The sequence below is a fragment of the Aricia agestis genome, chromosome 1, assembly GCF_905147365.1.
Source record: "Aricia agestis chromosome 1, ilAriAges1.1, whole genome shotgun sequence".
NCBI lineage: Eukaryota > Metazoa > Arthropoda > Insecta > Lepidoptera > Lycaenidae > Aricia > Aricia agestis.
This window is the reverse complement of record NC_056406.1, coordinates 10341204-10363903: the sequence shown is the minus strand read 5'-3', so window position 1 is coordinate 10363903 and position 22700 is coordinate 10341204. Positions and strand designations below refer to the sequence as shown.

The 22700-nt window shown below is 37.4% G+C and overlaps 1 protein-coding gene across 2 annotated transcripts in view; it reads left to right on the top strand.

Annotated features, from left to right (window-relative positions):
• The first annotated feature begins 5402 nt into the window (after window positions 1-5402).
• Window positions 5403-22700, top strand: part of LOC121728746 — a 41652-nt gene continuing 24354 nt past the window's right edge. For both annotated transcript variants that reach the window (XR_006035862.1, XM_042116992.1), the window contains exons 1-2: window positions 5403-5654; window positions 21360-21490. Coding sequence is in view for 1 of the 2 variants with exons in the window: in XM_042116992.1 (XP_041972926.1) it covers window positions 21489-21490 (2 nt within the window). In the remaining variant the exon portion in view is untranslated. The remainder of the gene's footprint in view (window positions 5655-21359; window positions 21491-22700) is intronic.

Genomic DNA, 22700 nt, shown 5'->3' with positions numbered 1-22700 from the left:
CCGTATCCAATCCGTATTCCGTCTGCCCGGCTGTTCGTCTGTCTCCAGGCTGTAACTCAAGAACGGTAATAGCTAGAGAGTTGAAATTGTCACAGATTATGTACTGCTGTTGTCGCTATAACAACAAATACTAAAAACAAAATAAATTAAATATTTAATCCCATACAACGAACGTGATTTTTCAAACATTTTTTGCTCGGTATCAATGATGACAACTGGTAGGCAATTGAAATTTTCACAAAAGCCTTAATTATATTATGTGTACTTTATTAAATAATAATAATATTTAAATAAAATAAAAATTTAGGGGGGCTCCCATACAAAAAACACAATTTTACTCCATAACGGTACGGAAACCTTCGTGCGCGAGTTTGACTCGCTCTTGGCCGATTATTAAATTACGCGATAAAAACCATTGTCGCTTACGCCCTTTCCATTTCTTGCTGTTCCATTTCTTGTTCTATCAAGCAATCTAAAACATATCCAAGACGGTTTTTTACTCTAACGCGGCGTCACCTTAAAAACCAAAGTGTGTGTCTGCTTATAACCCCTTGAAGCAGTACCTATTTAATCTCATATCAGTACTTTAACATCTGTTGTGGATTGTACTTTATTTTCATACAGCATTCTCCGAACACAGTTAAGTAGTAACCACTCTCAGATACGTAGATATTAGATATTGATTATTATTGAAGTGCCTGATGACGCATGGATGCCTTAGCAGTTAGCACAAACATGAAACAACATTCTCACAATACTCAGCCTATTCCAGAGGAATGGCATTTGTAATCGACTTTTAAAAGGGAGGATGTTATTACGTTCGGTTGTATGCTTGTGACACGATTTTCAATTTTTTTTTGTTGTATAAGGTATTACTTGTATGTATTATTATCTGTTCTGTGGTATAACTCTAATTTCGTTTCGGCTCTCAATAATATTTAGCCGATAAGTATGTGGGAGCTGGTATACATATTATAGAGCATCACCTGTACTATCATTAGCATAGCAATGAATGCCGTTGGTCTGTGACATGTCATTAAAATGCATTATGAATAGGGTAGGCGAAAGCACACAGCCCTGAGTGTCACCAGCATCAATAGACTGAGTTTCCGAGCATTTACTGTCAACTACGACCTTTAATATAATAATATATTATCTATGGACGCTTCACACCACGTCACTCGTCAGTCTGGCCCCGTGCTAAGTACCTGTAGGACTTGTGTTACGGTTACCAGACAACGGAAATATGTACCTATATTTAATAATTTTTTTTATTATACATAAGTATATTTAATATTTTTATTATATGATACACATATTTAATACACATCCATGACCCAGGAACTTTGAAAACTTTTTGTTCCGTCGGCGGGATTCGAACCCGCGACCCCCGGCTTGAGCTACCAACAGCCCACCAACTGAGCCACAGAGGTCGTCAAAATGCTTTATGCTTCTATCAGCTAAGAAACTTGTGACCCACTTGCGTAATTTCTCAGGGAGCCCGTATGATGGAAGCTATGATAGCAGCGCTTTATGCCAAACCCGATCGAAGGCCTCGCCTGAGCCCAACGATGATGAGTTAGGTACGCCAAAAGATCACCAGCCGACGGACCCTTACGGAACCCGTACTGGTTGTCGCTTTGTAAGCCCTGGGCGTCCAAGTATCGAAGAAGCTGGGCTATTGATAAATGATTCCATTATCTTCGAGAAGCCTGAAGTTATAGCGATTGGCCTGTAATTGAAAGGATTTGAGAGGTCACCTTTTTTGAGGATCGCGTGCACCAAGGCAAGACAAGAAGTCGGGACAATACCAGAAGAATAGGAGAGCCGAAAAAGACGCGTTAAGACTGGAGCCAACTCTGGAGCACACTTTTTCAACATTGTGTGTGTCTGTCTATCTGTGTGTGTGTATATCTTTCCGTGTGTGTGTGTGTGTCCCTTATATAGAGTTCACTGTAGAAGTAGCAGCGCTAAAAGGGCAAAAAAAAATTTGTGATTTGTATGGGCGCCGCCGCGCGCGCGTTGAGTCCATACAAAGGTTTAAAAAAGTTACTCTTTCAGCGCTGCTACTTTTACAGTGACTCTATACATATAGGGCCCATACACACCCTAAAGCATTATCATTTATCACTAAAGGTTTGTTACACCTTGTAAGTTTTTTGTTTATTGTGGTTGTGTAATGTTAAAAAATTGGAATAAAGATTTTATTTATTTATAAGTTGTATTATGTCGTCCTATTCTTTCTTTTCTTTCTCTTTCGTTTCAAACATTTGTTTACAAACGTTTCGTGCTTGGCAATTGACATAGGTATAACCACATAGACATAACTACCAGTAGTTCGACTGCAAAGAAACGGACAGGTTTCAATATCTGTCAAATTCGTCGGGTTTCACTAGGATTATGAACGGAATGTGCCTCGCGCTGGCTGATATAATTTATTTTTAAATATTTAAAATAAAGATTTCAAAATTGGATTCTGACAATTTTAATCGCATGTGCCAAAACACAAACAACAATACGACCAAAGAGGAACACATCCAGCGAATATGTCATAGTTTTAAATTCGTAGGTAACAATTTAACAACCCTGGCGACGATTTTCGTCATAATAGGTCAAATTTAAAAATTTCAACATCAGTTCTAAGTCCGCATACTCTATCATTCTGTCTACTCTGGTATAACCGTCGCATGTAAACGCAGTTTCGACTGCGATATCAACCGCAATGTCTAATATCAAGCATACAATTTGTTTCGAAATCGTGAACCGCAGAGAAAACCACAATAACAAAATAATTATTATTGAAACTTCGCTGTCATGTTTCTCGTTATATACAGTCGTAAACACAATTTTTCCTTCCAACTACCCGTTATTGTTTAAATTACTATTTTGGATTACTTTTTACACCTCGGCGGGTTTTACGAACCAGTCATGACATAGTGGTCATGTAGAACAATTCCGAAAGTTTGATCAATGTCGTGACTAGGTAACCGAGGACTCCGGATGATACTGCGATGACAGTTTTTCCACGTGGATAAACGATAAGGCTGATAGTTGATACGAAAGACGTAGTTGTGTTTGAGCGTGTAAGCCGATAACCTCATCTACCGACTATCAACGCCCTACGCACCCTCTGACGAACGATCAAAGTCAACATTTTTCCCCTGAGTGAATTGACATTGCCAACAATAGTGATCCGGTTACAAAGGTCATGAAAATTGTTCTGCCCTTCAAGCTGAAATATAACGTGCATTAGCTATGAGGTTAAAAATTTAAAATGCTTTGCCGCATTTAAAGTTTTGATAGGTACTGGTATTATAATAATCCTAACGTAAAGTAGCCATAACTCAAAAACGTTAAGTATCTGAGTTTCATAATGTTAATTAGTTTTTTTTTTGCAAATGTATTTTTCATTTGTATTTCATATGGAAAAGCATATGAATAATTATGTTATGTACGTCATATAAATTCATTAGAACAACGCAGTGAACAGTGATGCAAGAGATTATTGCGTATGAGTTGCAATTACGATTAATCAGTGAACATTTCCATTTCAATGGGGCTAGGAACAAGGAACTTATTGTCTTTGATATGATTCTTGATTGATCTTGAGAATTTCCGGGTGCACTACCAGTCTACCATCGAATTTAACCTAAATCACCGGTTGTCTAACTTTGGTGGTGGCGTAACCCTTTTATGAAGTGATATTTTTAACGGACCCCATAAAAAGTTTTACTTTTGAATTAATTGTGTCCATGCTGGACACAATTCATTCAACATTTTATGTTTCGCTCGCGGAACCTCTACGAGGCCTTAGCGGAGCCCCAGGACTCCGCGGAGCACACTTTGAGAAAGGCTGTCCTAAATAGTCAAAATGGCGGATCGGAAGAAAGTACCTGCACTAAACACAACATTTGCAAATTGCAGCCATTTGCATAATATAATATCAAGATGTTAACAAAGCTTTAAGGAACAATCTAATAATTTTGTTTTCCTCAAGACCCAATTCACACACGAGTCACGATCTGACGAGCCATTGCATGGGTTTCGTAAACGTTTGCCGTAAAAAATGTTTACCTTATGAGAAATAGGCCGACCTTTCCGGCATAAGGGCGGCAGCATCATTGTGGTATTTAGCATTTGTTAGATTTCCCACATCCTGTATCACTTGCGGTCGCAATTTTATCACTTTGATAGCTTACAAATGACGAATTAAAAGGTTTTTTGCGACTGTTGTTTTAATGGTTAACTAAAAAGGTTTTTCTAAAAAGGTCTAAGTTAATTCTTGGTTCTTATATTCAACAATCAAGGAAAATATTTTAAATCTACTCTTTGTACGATTTGCTTTAATTTATATCGTATTCGTGGCAATTTCATAAGACATTTCATCGATGACTCACAAGGTTGACAATCAAACGAATAAGGCTAGCCGCACACACACGTTCTCCGAATACGATTTACGAATGCATTGAATCCACAGAAATAGTGATTGAACAGTAGAAAATACACCGACACGTAGATGCCGTAATTTACCATATTTAGAGCCATATAAACACATAATTTGAAATCTACAAAGGTATAATAAAAATACAGCGATAATCTTCAGTATATCAACTTTCCTTTCCCTGTTATTAATTTCCTATTTTTGTTTATTATACTCATGATATTAGCTTCCAAACTAATACCAATTTATTAAAATTGAAGCATATTTTCAGCATCTCCATAGTATTTACAAATTACGTTTATTTGAAACACACAATAGATAAGACAATTTCATTAACTACATATTCCCCGTTTGAATTTTTTTAGATCAATTTTGAACTAAGATAAGTAAAAAAATAGGATTTTTGAGCGATCTTGGTAACGCGTCAAATGTATGGTCAAGGGACTCAAGGGGTCGTTTGCTCGGGATGGCCTTAATTGACGCACACGTTCGCCCTTTTCTTTTTACATAGGAGTCAGGACGAATTCCGCACGTACGTTTCGGTGCAAGCCAGCGCGTTCGCGAGTGAAGGAAAACGAACGTTTGCTCGCGGAATTCCAAATCGAAATTTAACAAATAAGGAAATGAAATACGGAAAACGTGTGTTTGCGGCCAGCCTAAACACACAGAAACAACAAGATCAACTAGTTTCTGAATTGGGCAGGTGATCAAATAAACGGCAGATCGAGAATAAGGCGTAAACAACTGCGTCTGATGACTAGAATGTCTTTGCCACTGATTACGCGTCGCTACAATAATATAATTAGGCGTCGTTGAGTGTTGTTTTGTTGACTAGGGATGGCGCGAGCGTCTAGCCCAGGTTTCTCCTAGTGATGTTTGTTTACGAATACTACGAGAAGTTTTAGAATCGGCAGCCCTAGTTATGAATGACATGGAGGGGCGTCATAGTGGCGCGCAGTTTCGCAGCGGCCGGCGCCAAACGCGCTGTGTGTATCGCTCCTGCAACTGCAACTTTTTGCGTATTTACAACGCGGAAATGCGCTAAGTGTATTAAGTGTTTTTATAAGACGATTAATAAAATTGAGTGAACATAAAGTATCTTTGTTGTTTGTACCACAGTCATGGTCAAGGCGATATCAGTTGTTTATTAGTGACTTTTGTTTGTGATCTACCACTTATGGATTTGTTACAATGTTCGTGTTTATTCTATAAGGTAATAGAGATTTTCCTTTACACACCTTTGTTCATACTTCACAGTTTTTTCGCAGTTAAATCAATTTATAAATCATCAAAAAAAAACTAAATTATAATAATAATATCATTGTTTTATTTTTACATTTTGTTATTTAATATTTATATAAGATCTTTTAACAATATTTAAACTTTAAACTAAGTATATACTTACCTAATTAATTTTCAAAAAATGTGAATAGGTAAAAAAATATTCCCACAGATGCTTTTTCGGTTCTTCATTCACACGAACAAGACTGTATATTCTCGATCTACTCTGTCACATATTATCACGAATATACCCTAAATACGGACCTGTGTGGGGGATTTCCCGACATCAAAAAGTCGTCTAAAGTTGTTACATTTTTTCGTAAACAGAAATAGTGACAATTTTAAAATAAACAAAGACACATTAAAAGTTAAAGATAGACCCCCTTACTAATAAACGCTGTACAAGCTTTGAATAGTTATACAGTGTTTTGTCTTCTTTAATCCAATTAAAAATGTCACTTGTGTGACAGGAACAATAACTATTTAAAATCCTTATGGCCTTAAATGCTATCAAAACTTTTTGTTATAATATAATAACACAATTACTCGCTCTAGGTTAAAGTACTAAATACTTACGAAAGTATATTGGTACTTCAATCTAAAAATTAGTACTCACCAAGTAATTAAATTCATTGATTTACGATTTGTTAATAGGGTTACATTTATCATCTACATAAAATAAAATATTTAATGGTTAAACGGTAAAAAAGACTACGTCTTTAAGACTTTATTACATTTTGAATATACACTAGATATAATATTATTTTTATCATAAACCTGACCGAAGAGTTTTTTATTTGTTTGTTTGAACGCGCTAATCTCAAGAACTATTGGTTTTTAAAGAAAAATTTTTTGTGTTGAAAGGTCCATTACTCCATTTATTTAGATTCTAGGCTATAAAGCCATAAACCATAAAAACATAATAAGAGCAAAGAATCAGGGGAAAAACGGGAAAAATATTTGAACGCGCTTTTCACGAAATACTGGACTGATTTTTACGTTATTTGGCACTGATATACATAAATAATATTATTTTAGACAACGAGGTATGGCTACTTTTTTTGCAGGAAAATGTACGGTTCACGCAAATTCCTTATTTTCGCGGGCGGAGCCGAGCGAAACATTTAGTTATGTTGTATCATACAGTTTGTTATTTTAGGCCACAGTTTTAGGCTACTATAATATGATAAACATTAAATAAGTTTTTATTCGAGATAATGCTAAAAGGGCTTTATATGCCACTCACTGTCATTCGACCTTATATCGTCTATCACGTCATGATAATTATTATCTGTTTAGCCCATAAAGTTAATATTATGTAACCTAGCGGAATAGAGCAACAATCTCGAGCTGCCAAATGAAACCGAAATTGATTTACGTCTGTGTCACTGTGTGTAAAAAATTATCTACGTATACATGACGTACACACTTACACAAGCATCTTTCTATGAGATTAAATTATCGACGTGCCGATAAGTGCCGACTGGACGTCAAGAAACGAGTTCTGCTGTCATGTATCTTTTTACCACGCAGTGTTACTGATAGTGACACCTCGCTTGCTCAGGCATTCGTTTCTCTATTCCGCTAGGTATATTAACTTTATGGTTAAGCCACTAGTATAAAGCCCCTGGGATTAGTATCTTACCACAATATTATAGAAGCACTACTTTTTTCTGACTCTACATCGTGTTTCATGCTGTAAGGCCATTTAAGATTTCAAAAACGACAAAACAAGCACAGATTTTCCACAACACTTATAAACTTACAATAAAAAAAAAAGTTACAACCCTCAAAGGTAGGACACCCACCATAACCCAAATAGATGACCTAAAAATACAAGTAGGCATTAAATACATATTCAATTTATTAAATCCGTGTCTCTGCGATGGACCCACATTTTTATTCAAATGGCCTCCCATAAGGAATAGCCAATGGTGTCAGTATTTGTCGCAAAATTAAGAATTGTGAATGATTAAAATTTTTCATACAAACTTTCAATCACTAGGTATAATTTGTTCAGCTCTTAACAGTTATAACAATCCTGAAAATTTGAAATACCTTCTAAGTCTGCTTTGCATTTTCACAAACAGACACATTTTTGCATAGGAATTTGTCTGGTAGTATGAAATTTGAATATTAAATAAACTGCTTTAGAACTACGTAGTACTGGTTTTGCATGCGTCCATTATACGTTTAATTCCCTCTTCTAAGAGGTGACGTATGTTGTTTACGTTTGTTCTTAAATCCGATTTCTACTGGTAATAGTCAAGTAGCCACTTACGGTAAGTGCCAATGAACGAATGAAAACATTAAGAGCGAGTACACATTGGGCGTTGTGAAACGCGCCCTTTGCTAACGCGCGTTTTGAGAATCCCGGATTCTATTGAAGCGTACACACGCAAGCGCGCGTTGGGATTTTTTTATTTTTATTTATTTAATTTAGGGCCGTCTATGGGCTTTGCACCCATATCCTTTTTTTGCTATCTTTGTATTGTTATTCGCACCAAGGATAATTTAAATAATATCGTTCGCGCTGGGATATTGGAATGTCCCGATTATGAGAATTAGGTGGTTAAAAACGTAATTGGGAGGGAGAGAATGCCAGCCTTTATAAGAACTTAGGCCCGTATTGTAGACGACCTCTGTGGCTCAGTTAGTGGGCTGTTGAAAGCTCAATCCGGGGGTCGCGAGTTCGAATCCTGTATCATGTATCATGTATGTACGCGACCAACGCGCGCTCAACGCAACGCTGAGCGCCCAATCTGTACCTGCTCCAATGTGTAGTGTAGTGTGCCTTTCCCAAAGTGGGCTATAACGCCCCATTGTGGACGCTGCAGCCTGCAGGTCTAAAGGTTAATAGGCAAGCGCGTGTCAAACGCGCGTTCACATTTTTCGTTCTAAGGCCCGGTACACATTTAGCGTTTTGAAGCGCGCGCTTTGCTAACGCGCGTTTCGAGAACCCCGGATTCTTTTGAAGCCTACACACGCAAGCGCGCGTTTGGATATTGGAATGTCCCGATTATGAGAATTAGGTGGTTAAAAAACGTAATTGGGAGGGAGAGGATGCCAGCCTTTATAAGAACTTAGGCCCGTTTTGTAGACGACCTCTGTGGCTCAGTTAGTGGGCTGTTGAAAGCTCAAGCCGGGGGTCGCGGGTTCGAATCCTGTATCATGTATCATGTATGTACGCGACCAACGCGCGCTCAACGCAACGCTGAGCGCCCAATCTGTACCTGCTCCGATGTGTAGTGTAGTGTGCCTTTCCCAAAGTGGGCGATAACGGCCCCTTGTGGACGCTGCAGCCTGCAGGTCTAAAGGGGGGCGGTGTGGGAAAATAATGGGGGCGTTGTGAGAGGCTTTGGGGGGTTCTTTGTAATTTCATTTGGATGCATTTTAAATTGAAACAATGGGGGGGGCGCTAGAACATAATTTGTTCACAAAGTGGGCGGTAGACAAAATAAGTTTGGTTACCCCAGCACCCGCAGCATGGCTACGGTAGAAATACGAAAGTATTGATAAACAGCGGTAAAGATCGGACCGATACCTTCAGTTTATCTCCGCTGTTTGTCTATAGTCTTTACTTTCGTATTTCTACTGTAACCATGCAACTGGTGCTGGTGTAGAGCCTGTCCAATGTCCACACGGGCGTTGGGTCAGCGTTGCGTCGACACACCCATCATAATTCATAAATCATAATACATACAAATGTCAATAAAATAAAATTCCATTCCATCAAAACAATATACATGGTAGAGCCATGCTTCGGCACGAATGGGCCGGCTCGACCGGAGAAATACCACTTTCTCACAGAAAATCGGCGTGAAACAGCGCTTGCGCTGTGTTTCGCCGAGTGAGTGAGTTTACCGGAGGCCCAATCCCCTACCCTATTCCCTTCCCTACCCTCCCCTATTTCCTTCCCATCCCATCCTTACCCGCCTCTATTACCCTATTCCCTCTTAAAAGGCCGGCAACGCACCTGCAGCTCTTCTGATGCTGCGAGTATCCATGGGCGACGGAAGTTACTTTCCATCAGGTGGCCCGTTTGCTCGTTTGCCCCCTTATTTCATAAAAAAAAACAATAATTAGGATTTCATTAATTTTACATCTCACTTTAGATTATAGCCCAGGTTCCCTTTTATTATTCGTAGGTTCCCTAGAACTTTTTTTCATTAATTTTTCGTGAGTTACTTCATTTTGATAAGACGCCCAATACAACAATTACCTCTGCGAAAATTCTCAAAAGTGGTAGCTAACAGAGATAGCAAGGATGAAATATTATGTTGATTTGATGATTTATAAATATATTTTATAGAAAACAAAGCATCTCTTGATTACGAGACATTATGATTAAAAAAAGTTTACGACTCTTAGGGCCTGTTTCACCACTTCCGGTAAGGCTATCCACCAATTAACTTGACAGATCAAGTATGGAGAATCTGTCAAAAAAGTTGTGAATAGCCTATTAGGCACTTTATCAGAAAGTGGTGAAACAGGCCCTTACAAGACTCTTAATACAATAGTCAATAATACCAAAGTTACGAATTAAAATAATATTATAGTGTTAGAAGAAAAACACCTGAACATTTTTTTTTTAATCCAACATTGCATACTAACAATTTGTGGCTTCTGAGTTCTGGGCTATTTAGACCAGTAGTACTCAACCTTTTTTATACGGGCCACAAACACGTTTTGATCTTGGTGTCGCGGGCCGCTGGGTACCAATTTTTTTTAGTGTTAAAAAATACCGTTCTTCAAAATAAGCGATTTAAGAGTGGAAAAATTTTTACGACTTTCAAGTTTCACTACGACTTTGCACTATTTTGCCAGTGGGCATGAATTTCAAAATGGCTCAACTTTACGCGGGCCGGTACAGCTGATTTAGACAAATAACTTTCAAGAACAAACATTTAATATTTTTAGTCAACGAAAATAATATTACGCGCGAGTTCTCGCTTAACACACGAATAAACAAAATAATATGTGACCACAATTTTATAATCGATAGATAACGATCATCTCCGTATGACGCTTTTAAATAATGGGTGGATTGTTAATCGCTATTAACAATCCACCCATTATTTAACAGCATAATATCATACAGTAGAGTAACATAAGCCCACTTGCGCCAATAGGGTTAAAGTTAACCCTGGGTTAGTGTCAAGTGCTATTTGGTTTATTAATTCGAGGAAAAGAGAAAAGACAATATTTTAAGGGTAGCTAAGCTAGACTGGATCAAACGGGCCTCAGCCGAAATCGAAGTAGCTCAACCCAGAGACAGGTTTTACGCACGTGCGCCGTGATGCAGCTTGGTTTTGCTCAGTTATTTGAAATCACGTTTAGGGTGCTCTTATAGTGTTCGTATAGTGGCGCCGTGTTGAATCCGTGTAAAAGCCTGGAAATCTTGAAAAATGACAATGTTTTTCTGTCGTTTCAAAGTTAATAAATATAGCTGGAAATAGGGTTGCCAGGCGTCCGGATAAAGCTGGACACAGTCAGGCTTTTCGCTTGCGTGTCCGGCCAAAATTGAAGGGAGTCCGGCTTTTGTAGAGCCTCGAATCTATAACTTTATATAAAAATCCTATAAATTTTAGACGGTTGATGGACACCGGTCGGTTAACGAGATGTAAAATTGCAGAGCTATTCGGTGTTAAATTGTTTCAAAATACAGAAAATTTGTACAAAAGCTACCGAACGTACTAATTAACGAGATAAGAGAAGAACGTCGTTTAGAATTTAGATTCTAGGTAGGTACTCGATAGCAAGGTCTCCGGCTTTTTTTTACTAATGTCCAACTGCCTGCTTTGTCCGGCTTTTCGGTCTAGCAATCTGGCAACGATAGCTGGAAACTGTTGGAAACGATATTTACTGGGGTACATATTTTAAATATTTGCAACGTCTTAAATAATATTATGTACTTATATTGTGCACGCGCCTAATCTTACTAGATTGAAATTACCTACTTTATTATTAGTACTGTATACTATCTTAATACTAATACTGTATAGTACTATCTTATTGTGATAACACTAAGCACAATAACAAACAACTTAAGACTTATCTACAGAAGTGACGTGGCTGTTTTTGCAGTAATTGGAAAAAACCATAAAGCGTATGATGCAGTTAAGTGTTTTTGTTAGGTATTTGATAAATACCAGTAAACTCTAGATTAATACGTTTACTTAAAATTACGGACTATTTTCTTTCCCTACTAATAAGGATAAAACTTACTATTTACTATTATATTATAGCACTACTGATGACGCCCGCAACCCCGTTGAGTCAAAACTCGTTTATCGCGCGGGAACCGTACATTTTTCCGGGACAAAAAGTATCTGATGTCCTTTCCCGGGACTCAAAGTATTTCCATGCCCAACAAAATCGATTAAGCGGTTTAGGTGTGAGGAGATAACAAACAGACAGACAGACACACTTTCGCATTTATAATATTAGTAAGTATTATATGGATAAGGATTAAGGATAATATTATATGCACAATTAGGCATTTTTTTAATCCGATTGACGTCCGATTCCGATAACGGTGGAGCGCAGACTAAAAAGCAGACTTTCGAAAGAAGAGCATTGCTCGTCGTTTGGGAATTACATACACATGCGGTATCTATCTTGATCCATGGGCGTAGCGAGATACGGGCAGGGGGTGGCAGCCGCCCAGCATAATACTACTGTGTTATGAAATTGACTGTTGACTGTTTGTGTTTGTTCAACTGTTTCATAGAATCAGATAGAAAAGTTGTGAAGTTTAAGTTTTTTTTATTTTATGTTTTACTTTTTTAAATTTTTATGTTGCATTTTTTATGTTTAGCGAATTTGTAATTTGTCGCCAACAAACTGCTGCGCAGTTTGGCAAATTTTAATACATATTGTAAAATGTTAATTTACTGTGAATGAATAATTAAAAAATATATATACACTATACTCACTCATAGGATTTTCTTAATTTGCCTTGATCTATGTCTGTGTTGTTGTTAAAGCTTCTGGGGAGTCGCTAGAGATTGAGAGAACTAATAATTATATAATATCAGTAAAAAACAATAACTATTATGATATTATATAATATGAGTAATATATTCATAGGTAAGAGAATTTCAACAAAAGGATAACATTCATAAATATATTATTATGATTTATGATATAAAAGCAAAGGTTGAAAAACACTGGTTTAAAAATTACTTGATTCGGTCGCCGCGCTCAAAGCCTTAAATAAAAGCTATGCAATAGCTTAATTTTTAGAGTTTACTAAGACTTCGTTGTCTGTCCGTCTATCTGTCACCAGGCTGTATCTCAAGAATCGCTTTTTTACCACAATATAATATTGCTGTAGCTAGACTTATGAAATTTTCACAGATAATAATATGTATGTTGCCTCTATGTACAAATACTAAAAACAAAATAAAATTAATATTTAATGGGGGGGGGCTCCCATACAACAAACGTGATTTTTTGGCCTTTCTTACTCGTTATCAATAATGGCAACAGGTAGGCACATGAAATTATCACAAAGGCCTAAATTATAATAATATGTAAGTACTTTAATAATTAATAATAATATTAAAATAAAATAAAAAGTTAAGTCCCATACAAAAACACCATTTTTGGCTTATTTTTGCTCTATAACAGTACGGAACCCTTCGTGCGCGAGTTCTACTCGCACTTGGTCAATTATTTATTAAGATCCCTTCACGAATGAATTTGGACCGTTTCATTCTGCCTATTTATCCTATTATAGATTCTCCACACGTTTTCCCGCGTTTATTGTAACTGCATGGGAATGTAGAGTTAAGATGCCTTTCCTATGCGGTAGGTATGCCCATTGCGTGTCCAGTTTTTTCACATCCGAAGAAAAGATGAAAGTTACGAAATATAATCGATAATAACTCGAATCGAGTTTTAAATGACATATTAGAATTGACAACATTTCAAAATTTTTAAGCCTTAAAATAAAAAATACCGTTTCTTTAGTTTCTTCTCCTGATATCAAAAAAATATTCAAAAAATTTTTATATTGCTTATTTACTGAGAAAATAAATAAAAACTGAAAAATACGCTGTGACGTCATACTTACGGCATAATATCATACAGTTTGTTTGCCTGGTGTAAAATAGTTTTAAAAAGACAACATGAAGCATAAAAACAAAAACGTCACTGTCAACCACCTGTCAACACTGACATTTCTAAATAATAACATTACCTCATTGGTTACCTATCGTCCAGGTTGACGATGACATTGACAGACGTCGTAAACGTAACAAACTTACATTGACAGATTTTTTCTTTTGTTAAAGTGTAATGGAATTAACCGTTCAGACGTAAGTATGACGTCACTTGGCGCTTACGTCTCTTTAGAATACGAAGGATTAAAATCTATTTTTTAGGTATCATAAAAACATAATTTTGAAAAAGCAAGAAACACGTGTCGCCTTATTTTAAGTCTACTTTCATATAAAATAATAAAAAAGCCATATTAAAATTTTGAAATGTTGTCAATTTAGAACGACTCCACGCAACTTGTATTATTTTATCCAACAAAACATAATATTGTAATTTGTATAATGTATATTATGTACAGAAGGTAATAATATTATGAATTATGATTATGGAATCTCGTAGTATTTTCTTTGTTAACTATTACGTTTTTACTGCATCTACTTACTATGAAGTAGGAACTTGTGTATTCTATTTAATTTTCTCATTAATATCATAATAGAGATGTCGCGTAGTAGGTGTGAAATATTCTAACTGAACTTATATTGATAAAAAATAAAAATATAATATTATTTTGTGGTAGTTGCAAAATAACTTTATTGTATAACGTTATTTGCAACTACCACAATATAATATTATTTTGCAACGTTAAAATAACGTTGCAAAATAATATTATATTGTGGTAGTTGCAAATAGCGTTGTTTTAGTAGGATTATGGTGTTTTCTGGTATATATTTAGTCATTAGTATATATAAGTATAATTTTTAATATACATAAAAAGTATTGCAGATACATAATATTTCACTCTCAATGTTTGTTAAAAATATATGATTACAGCGACCCACCCGGCGTCGCACGGGTATAAAATACCTGAAAAAATGATTAAAATCGATAGCCTATGATCCTTCACGTGGTCTACTTCTTATCTGTGCCAAATAACATAAAAATTGCTCCAGTAGTTCGCGAGATAAGCCCTTTCAAATAATTTACCCCGTTTTTTCCACATTCTCATATTAGTCTTAGCGCGATAAAATATAGCCTATAGCCTTCCTCAATAAATGGGCTATCTAACACTGAAATAATTTTAATCGGACCAGCAGTTCCTGAGATTAGCGCGCTCAAGTTAGCCCTTTCAAATAATTTTCCCCGTTTTTCCACATTTTCCTCTATTTCTTCGCTCCTATTAGTCTAAGTGTGATAATATATTATATCCTATAGCCTTCCTCGATAAATGGGCTATCTAACACTGAAAGTATCATCAAAATCCGTTGCATAGTTTTAAAGGGAACAAAGGGACATGAGGGGAAAAAAAGCGACTTTGTTTTATATAATATTATGTATAGATAAGTAGGTAAAGATAGTAGATACATTATGTTTTACACCAATTTACCTACAAAACTTTTTTCTAATTTTTGATTTATAATGTTTTGGGCACAGAGGTGACCACGAGCCTAGTTAATATTGACACGTCTTGTACTGTTTTAGCTAAGCATAAAATTATAATTTATTATTGTCGCATACAGATTATTAATGATGTAATTTAGGGCCGCACTTTTTTTAGGCAGCCCAATGCCGAAACCGGAAGAATTTACAGTTTTTTAATGTAAATTCTTGATATGAGTGACTCTGACGCTCTCAGACACGAATATTATTACTTACTTATTACCTAACTGTAATAAAATGAAGATTTTGATAATTAGTCCATGTTTTGACATAAGCTCCATACATTATCTGTCAAAGTACTCTTCAAGTTTAATCATCATTAAAATATACCTCGGCGTTTGTGCACTACACGGAATTTTACCATCCGGCGCGGCGCGGCATCTTGATTTCCTACCTTATTTATATGGCAAACGTGAAAGTTATGAACGCCGGACGGTAAAATTCCGTGTAGTGCACAAACGCCCTGAGTGTGGCCATGAGTATTTCTAAATTCTATACCAAATTTAATCAAAATCAGTTCTAAAGACTTTGGCATTCACAATTAGTAGGTATTGATGCAGATTTTTGTACGGATGTTATGTCTGTAAATCTATCATGAGACCGCAAAAAACTATTAAAATATTAAATTAATAACTCCGTTGACAACGATACGACCTAGGTGAACTATAAAGTTTTTGGCACGGACGATCTTATTCTATAGATACGGACTACGGTATTCGATGAAACAAAGTTGCTAGATTAGAATGTTCTCTAAATAGAACAAGAGATTGTAAACAAGTAATTTGTCTCAGCGTCTGTGATACCTGCCTGGCTAGGATTTCAGAGATAAGCTCTAGATCAGTGGTCCCCAACCTTTTTTTCATACGGGCCACAAACATGTTTTGGTCTTGGAGTCGCGGGCCGCAACATGAAATTTTTAGGGTGAAAAAATAACGTTATTCATTTAAAAGTGGAAAAAAATTCACGACATATACAGTGTGTAACAAAAATAAGTGATAATACTTTAGGGTGTGTACGTGTTCCTTGTAGAGAGTTCACTGTGAAAGTAGCAGCTCTGAAAGACGAAATTTTTTTTTCACTTTTGTATGGGCAAGGGCCCGAGCGTCACGAGTTTCCCCATACAAAAGTGAAAAAAAATTTTGGTCTTTCAGCGCAGTGACAGACTATATATTATACTTTTTGATATTATAATAAAGGTTAAAGGTCTCTGCCGCACTTAAAGTGGAACATTAATTACTTAAATGTAATTAATTCAAAATTTTGACTAAGCCTCATACATATATCTATTAAACTCTTCATTAAATTGTAGGTTAATCATAATTAAATGTCTCTAAGTACGGCGGTCATACATAATTATACCAGATCTCGGTGCTAACTCTAAAGTTTCAAAGCAAATTTTACCAATAAGTGCTAGACTAATTTATACTATGTTAGTAAGTAAATTGGAAGTAGATAGCATTAATTGAATCATATTATCATTAGTTACCAACTACTAAATTATAAATGCAAATTAACAGTCATGTAGAATACGGTACCTACTTTCATGAAAACTGCAAACGACTCAGACGAAAATAAAGCAGCATTTTCCGACTGCAATCGGTTAATTCATACAAACATAATAAATGTTTGTATGGATTTTAGACATGGGAGAGCCATGCTTCGGCACGAATGGGCCGGCTCGACCGGAGAAATACCACGTTCTCACAGAAAACCGGCGTGAAACAGCGCTTGCCCTGTGTTTCGCCGAGTGAGTGAGTTTACCGGAGGCCCAATCCCCTACCTTATTCCCTTCCCTACCCTCCCCTGTTCCCTACCCTTTTCATCTCTACCCTCCCCTATTACCCTATTCTGTGAGTGTCCATGGGCGACGGAAGTTGCTTTTCATCAGGTGACCCGTTTGCTCGTTTGCCCCCTTATTTCATAAAAAATTTTTTGATGATGATGATTGATGATTGATGTTGTTAAGGTATGTAATACTTTGAGACCCGAAAGAGGAGATATGGTACTTTTATCCTGGAAAATGTACGGTTCACGCGCGATTCATTAATGAATTTCTACGCAACGGAACTGCGGGCATAGATTAGTAATATTATGTATTGTAACCTATATTATTTTTATTCATCGTCCAAGTAAAAATAGTCGAAATGTCCGTCTGTCCAGTGAAGAATTTAACTAAACTTAGCTCTGCTTTCTATTTGTACACTTTTGTCTTTACTGTACACATAAAAAATTTCGAAAATCGGTTCACAAACGGCGGAGTAATCGTTTAACATACACAAATAAAAATAAAAAAAAATATCCACAGCCGAACATATAACCTCCTCCTTTTTGGAAGTCGGTTAAAAACTAATATACTGTGTAATTATCACAAAGACTTCATACATTCATAATAAAATATATTTTACGTACATGTCGAGCTAACAGTTAATAGTGTTTAATTTTAGCCCACTTTCTTTATGAAAGACGTTTTGTATTTATAACTCCGAATAATTGTAGCAACCGTTATGGTTTTATTTTAACTTTTAACTGGGGCGCGATTCTTGTACCTCCTAACACGAATGTCGCTTCGATTGCAAGTTTTAATCAAAACGATTGCGCAAAAGAAACATAGAATACCATTTTTGTATTACAAAAATTGTATACAATTATTAACTATTAATAATTAATGGGAAGAAATATAATGACCACCAAAAAAGTGCACTGATACCCTAAACTTGTTTACCAAAAAAAGATAACTAACACCAAAAAAATAGTCTAAAATTGCAATACTACCAGCTATTTTAGTCATGACAACACTTCAAATTGTAATCGAACACCAAATATAGTAAATGATCGCCAAATAAAGTAAATGATCACCAAATATAGTAAATGACCACCAAGTATAGTAAATGATCACCAAATATAGTAAATGATCACAAAATATAGTAAATGATCACCAAATATAGTAAATGATCCTTACTATAACTACTACTACTACTACTACTACTAACTCCTTAAATAATCATTTTATTTTGTTTTAGTACTTGCAACAGATATACATAATCTGTGAAATTTTTAGAAGTCTAGCTGGAGTGGTTTTTGAGATACAGCCTAGGCCCTAGAGATGGGGACGATTCCGGTTTGGGGGCGATACCGGTCCGTCCACGTTCGTGTCCCTGGGCACCTGGGTATACCACCCTGCCCTTTACACGGAGTGAGGTACTCAGGATGGCTGAACGCCGGTCTTTCTCTATCTTTCTCTCTTTTATATTAGCTTTCTTGTTTTGTTCAATAAATTATATTTATTTATTCTATCTTTCATCATTTTTTCTTCTCTATTTTTCCTTGTATTTATTCCTTCTTTACACTCTACAATTTTGTCTTGTTTGCGTGTGTGATTGATGATGGATGGGCCTCTTTACAGCCCCCAAGCCTACGCCCCGTCCCGCAATAGGCTGCATGGCAAGTGGGTGACTTTGCCACTAGGACGCATTATTTTGTTGTTGGCTACGGGTTCCGCTCGACCCTAATGAGCACCCTTAAGGATCATGGAACAAAACGAATTTGATAACGGTCTCCGGGTTGGTCCCAGAAATGGGGAATCCCACACCTCCGCCGCTGCCACGGTGGAGGTCTGCCCTTCGTACTACGGGGTGGGCACAAATTCGTTCGCTGGCGGGCGCAATGCCCGTTCAGAAACCGACGACTCACGCACGACTACGGAAAACGATTTGCTTAACGATTTGGTTGCAACGACGACAACGGCGCACGTTAATTCGGGGCCGGAGCACATAACCGCACCGGAAACGGACTCAACGGCTTCTCCCGGGGGCCCCTCAGCCCCCAAAAAAGATGAACCCAGGCGCCCAACGCGGACTCCAATCGTTCGACTTGAACGATTGGTTAATTTTGAAGAAGAATCACGGGCTGGAACACCTATGCCCACAAAGAGCAAGTTCTTCGGAACGGATGAAGGCACCTCAGAAGGCCAAGAGAGCGGCAATGAGACCGCCGCCTTTTAGAGTCGCGAGGTTGAATTGGAACGACTGAGGAGGCACTTCCACAAGAGGCGAGGCAGCGAAGTCGAAGAGACTGACTCAGAAAAAGAGAAAAACTCGGCTCGCTCGAAGGGCGGCACCAAACGTGGAAGGGGAAGGCCGCCTACGACCGGAGACTACGTAGGAATGGCCAAGGCAAAACAAGATTACCTTGCCGCGCGGCGGGAAGTCGAAAAAGCCGAGGCCGAGAAAGAATTCATGGAGGAGAGGCTTAGACAGATGCGAGCACAACGCTTGTCGATATCCTCGAACACATTGGATGTGATAATGGGAGAGGAAGACGCGGTCACCTTGGCAAAACTAGGCTCACAGATAACTGAGGGCCTAGACTCCATCACCAAGGTGGCCAAAACGTCCAGAAATCTGAGCGGGACTTACGTCAAGGCTCTAAAGGACGCCGTACTGGTAATCCGTGAGTCATGCCTGCTCCATCACCTGCAGAACCGAGCCGGAACCAGTGGTATCAACACTGATGCCATTTCTGAATTCTGGTCCGGCTCAAAAGAAGAAGAGGAAAATAAAGAAGTCTGCAACCGCCGTAGAAGCAGCTGCGTCGAGACACGATGCTGCTCCAACACCAGCAGCGCCGGGTCCCGCTTCCTCTCTGTCATGGACAGAAGTGGTGAAGAAGAAGGGCAAGGTGCAAAAGAAAGTAGAACAGTATGGATGTGTGGATGTATGGATGTTTGTTACTCTTTCACGCAAAAACTACTGAACGGATTTTAATGAAACTTTACAATAATATAGCATATACATCAGAATAACACATAGGCTACAATTTTAACCGACTTTCAAAATGGGGGAGGTGTTATGTTCGTTTTTTTATGTTCAACGATTACTCCATCGTTTGTTAACCGATTTTCAAAATTTTTCTTTTGGTATATAGGGTATCATCCCAATTTGGTATTATTTGCACAAAAGTGGCGATCTGATGAAGGATGCATAAGTAATCGAGGGAACTCCTCAAAATTTATATGGAAGCATATTGCGGTGACTTCGGTTTCGTGAGAAGTGTTCTAAGCATATGCTACCAACAAGTAAGATTTTGCACCGAGGTATACCTGGTATACCGTGGTTCGGAAGGTGCTGAGAGAACTCCTGATTCTTTATAGATACAAGTTTGGGAGTACTGTGCAAATTACATTCATCATCATCATCATCACTTCCATATTATTATACCATACATCGTTCCATGGTTATGACTTATGAGCCTATAATGACCCTGTCATTGGTACTTTTCATAGTCTTTTAGATCAAGACTCGAGTTTGTCAAGCGATAATTGAAAAAAATCTATACTTAATATTATAAACCTGAAGAGTTTAGAGTATGTTTGCTTGAACGCACTTATCTCAGAAACTACTGGTCCGATTTAGAAACTTATTTCAGTGTTAGATAGAGCGCTAATTTATCGAGTAAGACTATAGGCTATGTTATATTATCACGCTAAGACTAATGCGACCGAAGAAACTCAGGAAAATACGTGGGAAATATTAGAAATTACGAACTACTGGAGCTATTTTTATGGCCATATTTGGCACAGATATAGAGTAGACCAAGTGAAGGGAGTAGGGACATAAGAGCTATTTTTTATGGGAAAATGTACAGTTTCTGTAAAATTCCTAATTTACGCGGGCGAAGCCGCGCGGGACATCTAGTGTCTTATAAAGCTCGGCGATTATGTGTGTTCCTCTATCCAAACGAAAATAGAATCTATCTTCAGTTTATACAGCTCATATTTACCAACAAACAATATTACTAAGTATACATCCACAGACGACTTTTTTGTTGGGTTGCTAACCTAAGTAAAAAGTTTTGGTCAAAATAATATGATAAAGTGCGAACAAAGTTCATAATAAATTATTTAAACCAAAAAAAACATGAGATCACAAACATCATAATATTTACTTATAGCAGTTTGATTTGATTTTGGTTTCAGGAAGTGTGATGCTGGATTTAGTCAAAGACTAGAAATTCAAGAGTCTACTAGAGCTGAGGAATTGACCAGTACTAATGTGGCCGCTAGAGCAGCAACAAAACTTAATTCTACAGTTTTCCACCGATAGAAATGTAAGTTTATTTTAAAGTATTCTCTGTACTCTGTTACCTCTTCACGATTAATATAAAGTTTAGTAAATATTTAATTGGTCATTGGATCTATATTAAGTATATTATACTCTGCTATTCTACCTTGAAGCATAGAGTGACCAAAAGTTACATGGAATAGTTTTTACGGTGGCAAAATGTACTTTTTCCAAGGGCAGTGGGGATCAACCCTTAATCAAATTAAACAATCGCCTAGGGCATTACGTCTGAGGGGGCACCAGAAGGACAAAAATCATCCGTCCTTAGGGCATCACGTCTTACTCTCACGTCACCAAAAACACACCAAAAAACACACCAAAAGAAAAACGTAGCAAGAAAGTAAAAACTAATGTTTTTAGGTGGTAAAAGTTTAAAGACCCATTCTAGTTGACATACGGATTAGAGGGGGGGGGGGGGGGGGGGGGGGGGGGGGATACACAGGCAATGATATTTTTTTTAATGAATTAAGGGGGCAAACGAGCAAACGGGTCACCTGATGGAAAGCAACTTCCGTCGCCCATGAACACTCGCAGCATCAGAAGAGTTGCAAGTGCGTTGCCGGCCTTTTAAGAGGGTAATGGTAATATTATGAATACTAGCCATTAGACTAGTATTCATTATATTACCATAAAACATTATTCGATAAAACACGAATAAAATGATATTTTCTAAAAAATATTCCTAGCTAGATCGATTTATCGCCCCCGAAACCCCTATATATCGTTTAAAGATATAAGATAATAAGATATAGGTAGTTACGGACTCACAGTACACTACACAGTAGACACTGTTCATAGTTCATTGAAATCACTATTCACTGCCATGCAATGATCTATTTAAGATAGCATTAGTATAACACAATCATTATCAGTGTTCATTTTATTATCAGTGTGTTTGAATTTAGACTAAGACAACTCCAGTCTAGATTAAAACAAGTAAAGGTTCTAGTTTACGAATATTAGCTTGAATTGCTGATTTTTTTTATGAAAGGGGGGGGCAAAGGGGGGGGCAAGGCAAATGGGTCACCTAATGGAAAGCAGCTTCCGTCGCCCATGGACACTCACAGCATCATAAGAGCTGCAGGTGCGTTGCCGACCTTTTAAGAGGGAATAGGGTGATAGGGGAGGGTAGGGAAAGGAAAAGGGTAGGGGGGTTGGCTCTCCGGTAAACTCACTCACTCGGCGAAACACAGCGC